Consider the following 15,004-nt stretch of genomic DNA (forward strand, 5'->3'; position numbering starts at 1 on the left):
AGGTTTTTTATTTTAGAACCTACATGTGTACTTTAAATTGCTAAATCCAGAAAATCTACTAATATCCCGCCTCTCCCCCTCTCAAGAGGATAGAAGCGTAATTTTAATTTCACCACATTTTTCAAAATTTTGGTTACAAACCAGCATTGCATGTATCATTTATGTTATTTTTTTAAAAATCACTTTTGGCCTTTTTTATTGTTTTTTGTGATTTCGACAACGTTTTACAAAATCACAAAGAACCAGTGTCTAGTAATCACCAGCATTTCTCCAAATATTTCATTGACCTTCCATTGACTATCTTCTCTGGAAATTGCACATAACACGATTCATTTGACCGATTTTTTCCCCTTTTACCTTTGGTGATTCCCCGTTTCAAGCATCGAGTTAGTACATAGACGACTATTCTAACGTGAAACACCGAATCATCTGTGCATATTTAACCGCAATGTAGTATGACCGTCCACGGTCCAGCCCAATTTTTTACAGTTGTCAGCGCTGCTAATGGGAAAAAACGTTGCTCATATACGTATATGACCCAATGACGACACACGTTGGTAAACTTCCAGTAGGAAACTGGTTAAATATCGTCACGTGTACTAAAATTTTCTCGTGATGACGTAGGAATCATGAGAGTAAATCCCCTTCGTATGTAAATATAGTAAGTACTTGTGTACATTTATAGCTTTGGTTTATGCTGATCCACATCGATGCATAATGAACAATTGGAAAGAACCAGTTCAGATAAATGGTTCTATTGAACTTGACTAATAACGGAGATGGAGAAAATTCAAAAATTCCGGAAATTTTCTCGCAAAAGTGATTTGTTTGATTTGAACGACAGAAGAGGAGAATTTCACAACGAATAGGTACATCTTTACAGTATGGATAATTTGTCATCATTATGAGTGTACTGTATACATACATACGATTTACACGTATCCATCCATTGGCTTCAATGAAATAGTAACCTTGACGAAATGCATTGCTCAGATGGATGCCAGCGATAACCTTGATCGAATATAAAAAGCGAAATTAGTTTGGAAAAGATAATCAGTAATTATGATTAATTTTTGTTTTCGATTTTCATATCTTCTTTATCCAGGTACCATAAAACGGACAATACACGACGATTGACATATGTACCTTTTTCATTCTTTAATTTGAATCGAGGGCGAGGCGTGGTAGTGGTACCATCGATTGCATCCATACAATGCAACTTCTTCATCATAAGTACTTCTTCGCATACTCGACTTATTAAATGATGTTTTTTTCTACATACACAAAATTAGCTATTCGGTATCCCATTTATCTGAAATTTTATTCGGCATTGAGATGTGTTTTTTCTCTTTTTTTTTTTTAATGACAGTTATGGTATGTTGTGCGTTAATTTTAATTACGCGTACGCGGTGTATGTATAGCCTATTGGTGCTTTATCGATTCCCAATCTAATCGTATACGGAGATATTTTTTACTTCGCATAAATCCCCATACTCGACCTTGACTTTAACGTTTTAAGGTGTCCGTAACTTTGAAATTATTGTTGTCGTTGTAGCGAACCACGCATGCTGATAATGAAATAGAAGGTTTTCACCTTCTCGGAGACCAGCGGAGCTGGCAGATATCAAGATGACAAACTTTCGAGCTTATTTAATGAACATTGGTCTGAATTGAATGAATTTAAGTACATGAAAATGAATCCTTCAATTGAATCGAAGAGTCTCTGGGGTCATCTTTTAGGTATCTAACTACATTCCTCTTCAATATGGATATTCCCCTTACTAGCCTTCTGCAAAATCGTTGCATATTTGGAAAAATCATGTCAAGCCTTCTCCTTCCCCTCATTTCCAAAAATTCGTAGCATGTCTAAATTCGTAAACTATAATCAGTTTTTGGTCAGCCGCAAAAAAAATTAAAATGACACTAAATACAGTGTGAGAGGGGGAGGAGCACATTCAAAATACGCGATTTTTACACTTGGCTTGATTTTGGGCATGGTGAAAAATGTGACATGTAAATGAAGGTTTCTAGCACCAATTCCACCAAATTAAATTTTTTATTGGCTCTAAAATTGACCCCAGACCATTCCTCTGTGTACTAGTTCTCCCACATTAGTTGCAATTTTCAGCACTTTTTCACTAGTAGAAAATTTTTCAAAACCGCTCAAGAATTTTTCGACAGAAATTACTGATTTTCTTCTGAAATTCTGACCAATTTTCATTGATCGCATGATGCATTTTTCAAAAATCCCCAAAAAACATTTTCGTTGAAATATTTGAATTTTTGGCGAAATTTAAGCCCATTTTGTTGAGTTGCATGACACTTTTTCAAAAATTCCAAAAATCGTGGCCCAATTTTGGGCTCAAAATTCTTCAAAAATGCCCAAAAATACATTTTTGTAGAAATACTTGAATTTTTCGTAAAATTTTAATCCAATTTAATAGGTTTTATGACACCTTTTCAAAAATTCCAAAAATCGTGGCCCAATTTTGAGCTCAAAATTCTTCAACAATGCCCCCCAAAAAAATAGTCGAAATACTTGAATTTCTGGTAAAATTTTCACCCATTTTAATAGGTTTCATGGTACTTTTTCAAAAATTCCAAAAGTCATAGCCCAATTTTGGGCTCAAAATGCTTCAAAAATACCCAAAAAAAATTTGTCAAAATACTCGAATTTTTCGTAAAATTTTAATCCATTTTAATAGGTTGCATGACACTTTTTCAAAAATTCCAAAAGTGATATGGCCCAATTTTGAGCTCAAAATTCTTAGAAATCATCTGAAAACATTTTAGTGGGAATATTTGAACTTCTCGTAAAATTTTAGCTCATTTTGGTGAGTCGCATGACACTTTTTCAAAAATTCCAAAAGTCATGACCCAATTTTGGGCTCAAAATCCTTTTAAAATGTTCTAAAAACATTTTCGTCAGAGTATTTGAATTTTTCATGAAATTTTAAGCTGTTTTGATAGGTCGCAAGGTCACCTTTGAATAACTGTACGATGATGTAATTTTGCTCGAAACTGAATGGGGGGGGGTGTACAACTTTGAAACTCGACTACGCTGTATTATGCGAGCCGTTTTTCGAACTTTGGTTCAAAAAGATACGGAATGAACTCATTTATACCATGAATACGATTTTTTTGGGCCCCCGACTTGATGACGTCTGCTTAATGGTTCTAATTCTAATATCTATCCTTCAAAATAATTATGATGATGTGATTATCTCCTTAAGATGGTATACTTAGTTGAAATTGAACAACTAATTTACATTGATACGTACATGAGAGACGAGAGTCGTTAAAAGGTTAAATTCCGATCACTCGTCGAGGGGGGGGGGGTTTGGGCTATTGGGCATTGACCTAAAGATTTTTGAAATCATTCTCAAGTCTTGCCATGACTTGAACTGTTTCAAGATGTTGGAAGTTGAACTTTCCATCAAAAAACGCTCAACACACAATTTCAAAAAAAAAAATTGAATACATTACTATCGGTAAATCCAAAAACAGGCTTACGAAATCACATCGATATTTTTTCTGAATGTAGTTTTTTTTCTAATAACGTAAAATTCATTTGCTTCGAGAAAATGTTTGCTGAATCATCTTTCAATTTTCATTTCTTAGGATTTACATAAATCCAAACCAAAATCCACTAAACTATTTTTCAAAATAAAAAATGTAAGTATCACAAAATTTTTCTAATTTAAAAAAAAACGAAAATATACGAGTTTTTAATGATTTCATTTTTTCCCACATCAATTAAAATCATTTTTAAAAATCCTCACTTGCCCATTTTTATATTTTCAAGCGTGAAAAAAAAATTAAATCTGATCAATTTCACATCGAGCTCTCTCAATTCATTAACAAAATCTCTGGGTCAAATCATTCATAATAGACCATATCCATTTAATCTCATTTAATTAGCCTAAAAAAAACTGCGAATCGAAGGTAACACCTCAAAGATATTCTATTACAAATCATCGATCAAATTTTACTCGTGTTTTACCAACACAAGTAATCAAGTCTGCGCAACCAGACTACGAGTAAGTATAAAGCACCAGCACGTGTACATTGTGCAATACGAATACGAACACATAGTAAAATAGTATTTGATATTGATACATGTACACTGTACAGCAACGTAGAAAGGGGCATATTTCTTATTCGACATACGAACATACTACATTTATATCCACTCAACCTATAATTATAAGTACGTATCTTTATCCAGCTAATCGGCTTCCAAAATAAACGCAGACTATATCGATGTAGGTATCAGAAAACGAATCGAATTAATTTCAAACTCGATATACCTATAGGTAAAAACTAAAAGGCCGAAAAGATATCGAGTAATTATACTTAAACGTTTAACATGTCGGCGTTTAATAGGACAATTCGTTACTCAAACGACGACGACGACGAGCTATTTCATCGTTGATTTATACTACTTATATTATTAATATTATAAACCAGCCGGTTTAATTATTTATTAACGAAATATGTTGCCGGCCTTCTTGATGAAAATTTTAAATCAAATTATACCAACTGTCCGGCTTTTTTGATATTTAATAAATTTTTCGTCCGTATAGACCATGAGAAAGTCACGTATTTGTACATAAGGCTACACATGTCACCATCAAGGAGCAATAAATACAGACGAGCTACGACTTGGCGAAATTTTTAAGTCATTTTTTGGATTAGAATACATAATACGAGTACATGTAGACCTACACTACCGCAGCATCCAGCATCCGCATCAAGGATCCAAAGATGCTTACCCGCCATGCAGCATTGGCAGCAGCATTGACTGCACAGGCGCCGAGACATGATTACATAATCAATCCTGGGTTAATTGGTCAAATGCGCGAACAATTACGTCACGCTTCGTCGCGAAAGTAACATAAATTCGTGAATATTTGTTAGATTCGACGAAAAAAAGAAAAAAAAATTTACTCGTCTATGTTAGAGACCTCACAGCTTCCGCCAGCAGCGCGACAAAATGTCTGGTCGCGTGTACGTTGCGTCTATAAGACAGACGACTGAGAAAAAAAATTACCAGCCAAAAGGTACCTAGTACCTACGCCTCTACCGGTATTAAAATCGGCATAAAATATCACGCTTTAATAGTTGGCGTCGCTTTCGGCGTGAAATACGCTTAAATTACGACTACCACGAGTACTTAGTAAAAATAATACAATAGATAACTAATCATCGTTACTCATCATTTGTGTAATCATCGATTGTAACAAAACACAGATTCGGAAATACAAATTACCGCCGGCAAATTAACTATATTCTAGCCGAGATCCCCCCTCCCCCCTCCTCTTCTTCTCCGGCTATTCGCCCTGCTTCTTCCCCATTTATCTCGTACTGCAGACGTGAAATTACAAAACGAGCGCGAGAGTTATGTAATTTCTGTCGCGTCTCTCTGTCTCTCTGTCTCTCTCTAGCTCATTCTTTAATATGCCGAATTCACGCATTGCTCAGCCAAAAGGTGCTACGCGCTAATTTTCAAAAAGGAAAAAATACAATTGACGAGTAGAACGAGCCAATAGGTCAACTCGAGATGATTTGCTGTTTATCTCGATTGATTCGACACGAAACGACACATGCGAAGATTTAGTGTTACCTAATCGTGTTTGTCGTCCACGAGACAACCACCACTCGTTCAAATATTTTTAAGTTTTTACAGTTGAGCAGAAAAAAGTGCATTCGACAGAACTGATTTTTCGTTTGGAAAAAAGAAAATTGAAAAAATAATCAGGGATAAACATTTTCAACTTCAATTCAATTTTTTCGAATTTTATGAAGTTTTCAGGATTTATTGCGGGGTTTATGAAACTATATAAAACCGGAATTAAAAATCAAAATCCATACCTCTGAAAATTCAACAAACAAAAACACAAATCTTTCATTTTTTTGGGAGGGGGGATTTGGAAGTATTTTGTAGTACTCAAGGGGGCTGCTTAAAAAAATGAGATGAAATTCACAATCAGCACATTTAAAAAACACAAACAAACCATTATGTCACACGATTTTTTTCAAAATTTAGGGGCTCATCTGGGAGGGAGAGCTGAAAGGGGTCGTGTCAAAATAATGCATTGAAATCAGAAAATAGCACTATTGAAAATGTAACAAACAATATGCCACATGATTTTTAATTTTTTCTTCAAAATCGACCATTTTGGCGAGGGGGCGGGGTTGGGGGTGGTTACGTAGTATGCCACATGATAATTTTAAAACAAATGGTGTCACTACAAACTGCAGAAAAATACCAGAGAAAAAAGTGCACATTAGAATTTTGTTTTTCAAGTTTTTAAGGTCTCTCATCTGATTTCATTTTTTTCAGAGAATGTATTTTCGAAAAATTGAACTATTAAAGAAAAAAAAAGGGTAAAAAAATTTTAAAGCATCCAAAAATTGACATGAGCAAGCAATTTAATGCCAAAATCAAATTGGACTCTGCAGAGAAATTCGATTTTTTTACGTACAATCACATTGTAGGTATTCTTTGAAATTTTGGTACCCCTAGCCCTTATCTGAATATTCTGTTTTGATATTGAGGGTAGATAAACGGTTATTAGATCGAGAATCAACATACGAGTATTTGAAAATCTCGATTTTAAAACTCATATTGTACTTTTTAGCCAAATTTTTGTAAAAAATGGGGCTATTTGTGGTAGGCCAGTCATTTTAATTATTTATATGCAAAAAAGTTTCACCGAAACTTGAATTTTCTCACTTTTTCAATCCGGAGACGTTCTAATGAATGAAATTGGATAAAACTTGGGGAATGGGGTTCTCTTGGGAGCTAGAATTGACCCCTGCGGTTTGGAGGGTCAAAGTTGAAAATTACAGAAAGGTCATTTTTTTTGGAGAAGCATAATTTGGCCCCAAATCAATAAAAATGGTCCAAATTCATACCACTGGTGAGTATCGCCATTGTAAACAATATATCCAAATTTCAGATTTCTAGGTCATCCCCACCCCATGTACGGTGGAAAATTATTTCGCGGAGGAACATAATATTTAATAACACTCATCATGTCACCATTTAATTTGAATGTTTTCACTTGATAAACATCGCCATCGTGTTTGAAAAGCCTAGTAAAGTTTCTGGTACAAATTTTTTTTTTAATTTTGGCCCTTTGGCCCAGTTTGAAGAGCTTGTATTTGAATTTAGTGCCAAATACATCGTTCTCAGAATCAGACTCGACGCCTTCAAAAACATAAAATTCAGAACTCATATGACTTTTTTCGATGGTTTGACATTTTTCCATTCTCCTCCCGGCTCCCTTCCTTCACGGACGAATTTTTGGAAAATAGGTACTCAAAAAACAATGAAAAATACGATGAAAGACTCATGAAATACATTTGGATTTACTTTCAACTAATTGACACCTTACGTGAAACATTTTTGAAAATTTCAAAATTTTGAATGGCTATTTTCTGAAATGGTACACGTTTTCATTGTAATAATTTGGAAGATAGAATTCAAAAAACACCGAAGGTAAAAAAAAATAAGTAGTACCTGCTCAAGAATTTGTTTCTAGTATTGGGGAAAATATTTTTAAAATCCAAAAAATTAAATAATTTCAATCAGAACAGTTGAAAAAAATACTTGAAACAATCAAAAATTCCATAACAAATTTTATGGAGTTTGAAAACTGAAAAATTTGAAAAATAGAAAATTATATTTGTGATGATATTTTTATTCCTTAAAATTCTGATACATATTTTAGAAAACCAATATTTTGACAAACAAGAATTTCAAAGCAAATTGCATTTTGAAAAATTAAAAAGCACCTAAGGCTCCAAAAAAACATTTGAGGCCAAAAAGTTTAAAAATATTAAGTAATATTCAATGATAGTTATTTTCATATTTAATGTTTCAAAAAATTAAAAAAGAAAACTTTACAAATTGTGTAGCTTGGGAAAAAATGTACCTAAATGGGAAAGGAGTGGTCAAGACATTCTAAAAAGTTAAATTCTCCACAAAATGTACATGATCAATAACCAATAACCATGTTTCTAAAAAACCAATTATGTACCATATAACATCACAAGTTCTCATTTTACAAGCTTTTATTCTGCGGTTTGAGCCAAGAAGTCTTTTTTTTATAAAAATGAAACAGGAAAGGATTCGCTAAACCTTCATACAAATTTCAAAATCAAAAATGATTATAACTACCTACGTTTCAAAAATAAAATCATAGATATTTATAATCACTCCCAACACATGTAAAATATTGAAAAACATAAAACACCAAAACTATAACTTCCATTTGAAGAAAAAAAAAATCAATTTTTTCGACATTCGAATCAATTCGTCTTGTTAGCAACCTGATTTCTTAATTACTCAACTTTTCCATGACTCGCGGTTAATTTTTTTCCCTCCATTCGACACCTCATCTCAACCTATATAAAACTTCCTTATCACCTCATTCATCCGAAAATACATTTTTCACCTTGGCCAACGGCGCTCCTACGGTGCATGCGTCCTCGCGTCAACTCTGGGTAATTTTCCATTAGTGAAAAATGAGAATAGTCGGATAGGTACTCGTATTTTCATCCTTTATCTCGGATAGGATCGCGTGCAGCAAAATCAACATTGCGATTGCGATGGATATCATGATCGATATGAGAGACCAGCGAGTGTCGAGAGTCGGTTGTCTCAATGAGATGCGATAATATTGACACTGAAACGCCATTAAAAGCATAAAAGCGCACGAGTGTCATGTGTCCGTGCTCTACAGGTACATGGTACATATTACAAGTACCTGTACCTTGCTCGTATGCATCCAAGTAGTTCGATTCGACATAGTAAACGATATCTATTAACTACATACCTGGAACCTATACTATATCCAATTCAATAATCCGCAGTACACTTTAAGTGGGTAATGTGTGGCGAGGTATTTCGATAAGTTAAACTCAAACACGAAAATTCAATAATATTGTACGCGAATAAACACAGTACGCTTTGAATACTAATTCAACGACCTTGAAATATTGGAAAGTGTTATCAATTGGCCGCAGAGTACATAGATTTGCTAGATTATTATCAAGTACCTGCGCGTGGTGTAAGGTAAAAGTAACCAATACACATACGTTCATAATCTAAAGGATTCATTTCCATGATTGGATTCATTGATTTTTGTCTTCAAAATTCCATCTTGTGTAGATTTTTCATGCTGCCACCCTTCATATGAATGATGTGACAGAAAAACTCGTTCTTTTTACCCCTCACACAAGACGGGATGGCATAGAGACTCAGTCTTCCCACCCTTCACACGAATGATGTGGCAGAAAAACTCGTTCCTTTTACCCCTCATTCGGACGGGGTGGCAGAGAAACTCTGACCTCCCACCCCTCGCACGAAGGATGTGACAGAAAAACTCGTTCCTTATACCCCTCATACGGATGAAGTGGCAGAGAGACTCAACTCTCCCACTCTTCACACGAATTGTGTGACAGAAAAACTCGTTTTTACCCCTCATTCGGGCGAGGGTGGCAGAGAGACTCAGTCCTCCCACACTTCACACGAATGATTTGGCAGAAAAACTCGTTTGTTTACCCCTCACACAAATGATGCGACAAAAAGACTCCTTCCATCCCGGCATCCACATTTCAAAGCTCAACCAAACTTAGATTCAAAAACACTCGAACATTTAAAATTCTTCCAATTACTCGGCTGGTCGCCTCAGAGTATCAACACAATCGGCAATAAAAAAAAAATCACCAGTAGCACTACACATATCTCTCTCGCTGTCATTCTCAGCAATCACAACAAAAACAACAGCAATAGCCACAGAGTGGCAAATTGGGTAGGGAGATATTTCATCATACTTTCTGTTTCTGTGGGCATTGCCCGTGAAGTTGGAAGCGCGCTGGTACCCCACCAGTCTTGACATTAAAATTGATACCATTCGTGGTAGGCAAGTCGAGTATACTATGGTTTCTCTAAGGTCTACCATCGCTGCTGGTACACGAACATTGCACATTCTCCTTTCGTAAGCATACCGCTGGTCGAGTCATCAAATCCACATTGTTGCACTCAGCTGCTAAAATAATTTCCAATTAAACATGGTCGTTGGTCAGCTGAATAAATTTGGCGTCACAGACTGGCTATTACGCAATGCCCGCCAGCCAGCTGTTTTGTACCTTGAAGTTGTACGAGTATGTGTTGGATTGTACCTCCTCTCTCTCTTTCTCTCCTTTTCTAACCATGTTGTATGTATCTTTGGCCACTGCAAACATATGAAGAAAAAAATACGCCAACAACCTGCGCCATATGTCAAGATTCGCGAACCTCCATTTCAGCATAAATCTCCGCAGCTCGTGCTTTCAGCGATAGATATGTCCGTCGAGACGCCGAAAAATGATTTATTTATACAGCTAGCTGTACGGTAAATCTACCTTGAGTAATTTTAATTTAATATTCATTGGTGTCTGCCTATTTCAAGCATCATATACTATGTCTTCTATACGTTCGTTTTACATTCGTATTTTGATTTATATCTAATCGATTTTTACTTAACATCTTCATGAAGCCGAAGCGTTAGACCTACGTTCATAAATAATATTATGGTAACGAACGAGAGAGTGAGACAGAGAAAAGGTTGTCTGAATCGAATGACCGAGCACACCGGACAACTCCGCGTAGTAAAATTTCCACATCCAAGGTGATTCACACATGCTTAGATAATTTCACCCTTCGATTAGATATACACACATACTTCTCTAATATTTTCTTTTTTATTCTCTATTACTCAATGGACAACTTATATTGGTACCTACATTACCTACCTATCTTTTTAATTTTAGAAGCAATTTTTCTTTTTTAATACTTCACATCCATAAACAGCTACTAGGTAGTGTACGTGACTCGAAATACCACAAAGTAATTCACTAAGATATCAAAACGTGAAGTAATTAAGGTTCCTGTACAGTTCATGACGAGCTAATTTCCAAAAATAAACGTTAGACTAATTTCTTTTTTAAAAAAACAATCAATTTTAAGGTTCGTCACCGTCTTGTCCATATGATTCGTCTAGTTATTTTAGGCATTTAGAAGAGGACAAATATATACCTAAACGTAATTCCTTTTTCTTTATTCGTCTTAGTTCGTAAGCAGTCTCCAAAAGTGAATAGGTAGATGTACGTGCATTAAGGTGATTTCCCCCCTCGAAAAAAGGTCGTCGGATTTTGACCAAATTCAGTAGAACCCTTCGGCCATCATGTTCAAATGAAAGTTACTCAGAACAACTTTTAGCTCCAGAAGTGCCCCTAGAAAGGAGAAGTAGGCCCTCAAAGAGGAGAAATTTTCAAAAACTTCGTTGTTTTTTTGCTTCTGTCGCTACCCAACCGGTTTTAGGAAAAATGGCCTAGTCCCATATTAAAGTATTTGAGATTCTGCGACGATCCATCCTAACTTATTACCTTCAAAATGCAAAACCACTTTTTGAACTCTACTGAACGATTACAAATTTTCAAATTGCCAATTTTTTAATCAATTCGTGTTTTGAAAACTTTTTCTCCGCGGATATTTCACATCAATTATCCCAAAATTTGGAAAGATATCAGTCCTGAAACTGGAGAAACATGTATTTTGGAATGCAGTGATGGTAATTTTTTAGTCATTATTGTCAATTTCAAAAATAAAAATCAAAAAAATTGCCTAGGTTTTTGGATATTTTTCTCGAATTTTTGAAATTCATAACATTTATCAAAAAATAGCCACACACCCCCCCCCCGCATCCATCATACAAGCTTCACAATAATTACAAAAGGTTGAAATTTGACGTGGCCTCCGCACGACTTCTTGAATTTCACGATTTAGAAACACCTATTTGAGTGGAAAATGCAAGTTGAAATTCGAATTCTGAACATCTGAAAATCTAACAAACAACAGGTCACACGAATTTTTTAGTTTTTAGAAAAATTTGGAGGACATACTCGTATTGTGAGGTTTGGTGGGGTTGTATCAAAAAAGTGAATCAAAATTCGAATTTAGCACCTCTGAAAAACCAGACATTGATTAGTCTCACGAATATTTTTCAAGTTGACTGAAATTCAGGCACTCGCGGTGGGGCTCAAGAGGCTCATATCAGAAAAATAAAAATAAGTTTAAAATTGAAATTAGCACAATTGAAAACATAATAAACGATTATATGACGAACGATTTTCTATTTTTTTTTTTTTTTTTTTTTTTTTTTTTATGTTAATTTGACAAACATTTTTGGGTACAAACGCACCCAATACATAATAAAGAGACGAAAATTTCAAAAATTGTTTGAAAAATTATTTCAAAGTTCAAAAATGCCCAAAAAGTTGAAAAATTACTAAAAAATTGTTCATGGAAAATTGTACCGAAAATTTTTTCATAAACACAAAAAAAATATGGTGGGTAAAAGTTACTTTGAAATCACGTTAATAATTATTCAAAATGAAACTTTCATATGTGGAATGTGATGAAAATTATGGATATTTAAAAAAATCAAAATCGAAGTGGAAAAATAAACATCATTTAAAACATTCAAAAATCAAAATTTGTTGAAATATCTCGAAAATTCACTATTCAAAATCAGTTATAAATCAGAGTTGTTCAGACAAAGCAAAAAATATACATTTATAAAAACAATAAAAATGATTTCAATCAATCAAAAATTGTCCAAAATGTGACAAAAATTGTTAAAATTTCTCATAAAATTAACTATGTGCCATTTTTATTTTTTTGATAACTTTTATCTCATTTTAAACAGACTTGACGATGTTATCATATTTTTCAAGATTAATTAAAATTTTGTGATATTTTCTGACAATTCAATAATTTTTTAAAATATTGTTCTCCCGAGAATGCTCTGCTCCCATCCCCATCTCATCAATTTTTCGTTTTACGTCAGCTATTCCTATTTCCCTCTCTTCCAGTTTCATCTCTTTAATGGTTTCATAGCACGAATGGTAAATGTTATTTTCACAATCCCGAATGTTAATCAAAGACCATTAAAAACTGCATAGGTATTATTTAATTAAGAAATGTACTAAAAAATGAAAAAAAAATGAGCATAACATTAACACTTGTTTGCACTTTGTTTGATGAACAATCTTTGCAAATTCTATGGCCATAATTTTTCATATACGCTCAGATCGCAGAGCTAAAATAACCATATGCATTCGTCAATGACTAAGGTATCTTTAATCAGCAGGATACGAGTAATGAGCACGAAAGACCGGAATTTATGATTACGAAACAAATTCTCGTTCGAAATAACAAGCATGAAACGTCAATAATACTGCAAATAATATAAAATGAAAAAATTCCGTCAAAATATATCGTGTAGGTACCTATAAGATAACTTTATTCCGAATCAGGATCATCATTTTAACGAGTAACGAGTACGTGTTGAAGAATGAATCATATTGGAAATAATTTAAAAATTCGACACCTACGCTGCTTTCTAACGTTTATTAAAATTACCTTTAGTTTCAAGTTCACGTTGTGGTATTGTTGTGATTTACTTACCTACATATTTTTTAGTAGAAGAAAAAAAATTAAAAATGTGTTCTCGAAATTCCATCCAAGGATATTGTCAAAGGTAAGCGTATCTGTCTCACATCTATTCTCACGAGTCTGCTAGGTCCGGGTACCTACCTACTTACCTACCCCTTTCGAGACATACCCAGTGATTAGATCGAAAATTACGAATCAAACGAAGTGATTACGATTGCTTTAAGAAAATAACTCATCCCATATGGTGTTAATTATAATATCTATTTACACAGAGCAAATAATGTATTTCTACGTGTTCGAAATTTTCTAAATGCCAGACGATTTTCCATTCATTTAACACCTGTTACGACAACAGCCATAAGTCGACCTTCGACTCGTGCCAAAAATTCTAAACCTAATAAAGCTGATCCTCGTGTACAAGCGAGCCATTTCGACTCAGGATGATGTATAAGAAATGGCGATGTTACGGGGCAAAGAGGGAATAAAAAGCGAGAAAATCGAGTCTACCAATTTTAAAGGTCACCGTTTTAAAAGTGTTTGGACACGTTTTCCGCACCTATTATGATTTTTCTTATCAGTTGAACGTACGCCATTTACCTTGTGCCTTATAAGAAGTGACAATAGATTTTTTATTAGAAAATGAAAAAAAATATAACGTACCTAAGCATTAATCGTAAATATTTAAAGACCGGTCATTACAAGTGGGAATTTTTTTTCTCAATTGATAGATAGTTAATTAAGCATTTAATAATTAAAAATGAACTTTGACGCGGTTTGAGAATGATCTCACGTTAATCAAAGGGTACCTATGAAGTCTAAAGATACCTACACAGGTAGTTTTTATTACCTATTATTTAATTAATTAATGGCACTGCCACCGTGCATCCGAGATACGGACCATTAAATTGGGTGGACAGTGGACATGCGTTATAGGTTATTTTTTCTCCATTATTCTTTATTAAATGGAAACGTTTTTAATACACACACGTTCTTCGTTCGGTGGGTGTAATTTGTAAACATCAAATAGTTATTAACAACTGTACTCGATTATGTTTAGCCTTCGAAACAATATAAATATCACCTTCGAGGAGCAACTGCCATCTACATACTATAAGCGCCGCATAAAAGAGGTTAACAAACTTTTGCCGAAGAACAATACTTAAGTCGCTATAGAGTCTACGATGACCGCGAATTGGGTCATGAAAAATCACCTGTATGTACGCCATTCCTTCCGTATACCCTTGACTAGAATTTTTGTGCATTAGTCTTTCTCATTAGCAAATATATATAGGTACACCATAAATAGCCCATGTATATTGTGTATTTTGTCCTTATGTGTTTTATACGATGAGTGTTACGAGATCATAGATCCAACAACAATCTCTTAAAATACGAGTATAAGCTGGCTCGACTAGTTTTCCAGTTTGTTGTTTTTGATTTCTTCGATACCTACGATGACAACGAACGACGAAGCCTTACTGTAAGAGAAAAAAA

The 15,004-nt window shown here is 34.3% G+C and overlaps 1 protein-coding gene and 1 long non-coding RNA gene across 7 annotated transcripts in view; one reads left to right on the top strand and one right to left on the bottom strand.

Annotated features, from left to right (window-relative positions):
- Nucleotides 1-15,004, bottom strand: part of LOC135849262 (uncharacterized) — an 86,451-nt gene that overhangs the window by 68,582 nt on the left and 2,865 nt on the right. The window lies entirely within an intron of this gene.
- snu (snustorr) overlaps nucleotides 1-15,004 on the top strand; it is a 128,051-nt gene that overhangs the window by 62,607 nt on the left and 50,440 nt on the right. The window contains exon 1 of one of the 6 annotated variants that reach the window (XM_065369600.1): nucleotides 13,518-13,595. The exons of the other annotated variants lie outside the window; for them this stretch is intronic. Within the exon in view, the coding sequence (XP_065225672.1) occupies nucleotides 13,558-13,595 (38 nt within the window). The 5' untranslated portion in view covers nucleotides 13,518-13,557. Of the gene's footprint in view, nucleotides 1-13,517; nucleotides 13,596-15,004 lie in introns of those variants that run through there. 6 annotated transcript variants of the gene reach the window in all.

Source organism: Planococcus citri, chromosome 5 (assembly GCF_950023065.1).
Source record: "Planococcus citri chromosome 5, ihPlaCitr1.1, whole genome shotgun sequence".
Lineage (NCBI taxonomy): Eukaryota > Metazoa > Arthropoda > Insecta > Hemiptera > Pseudococcidae > Planococcus > Planococcus citri.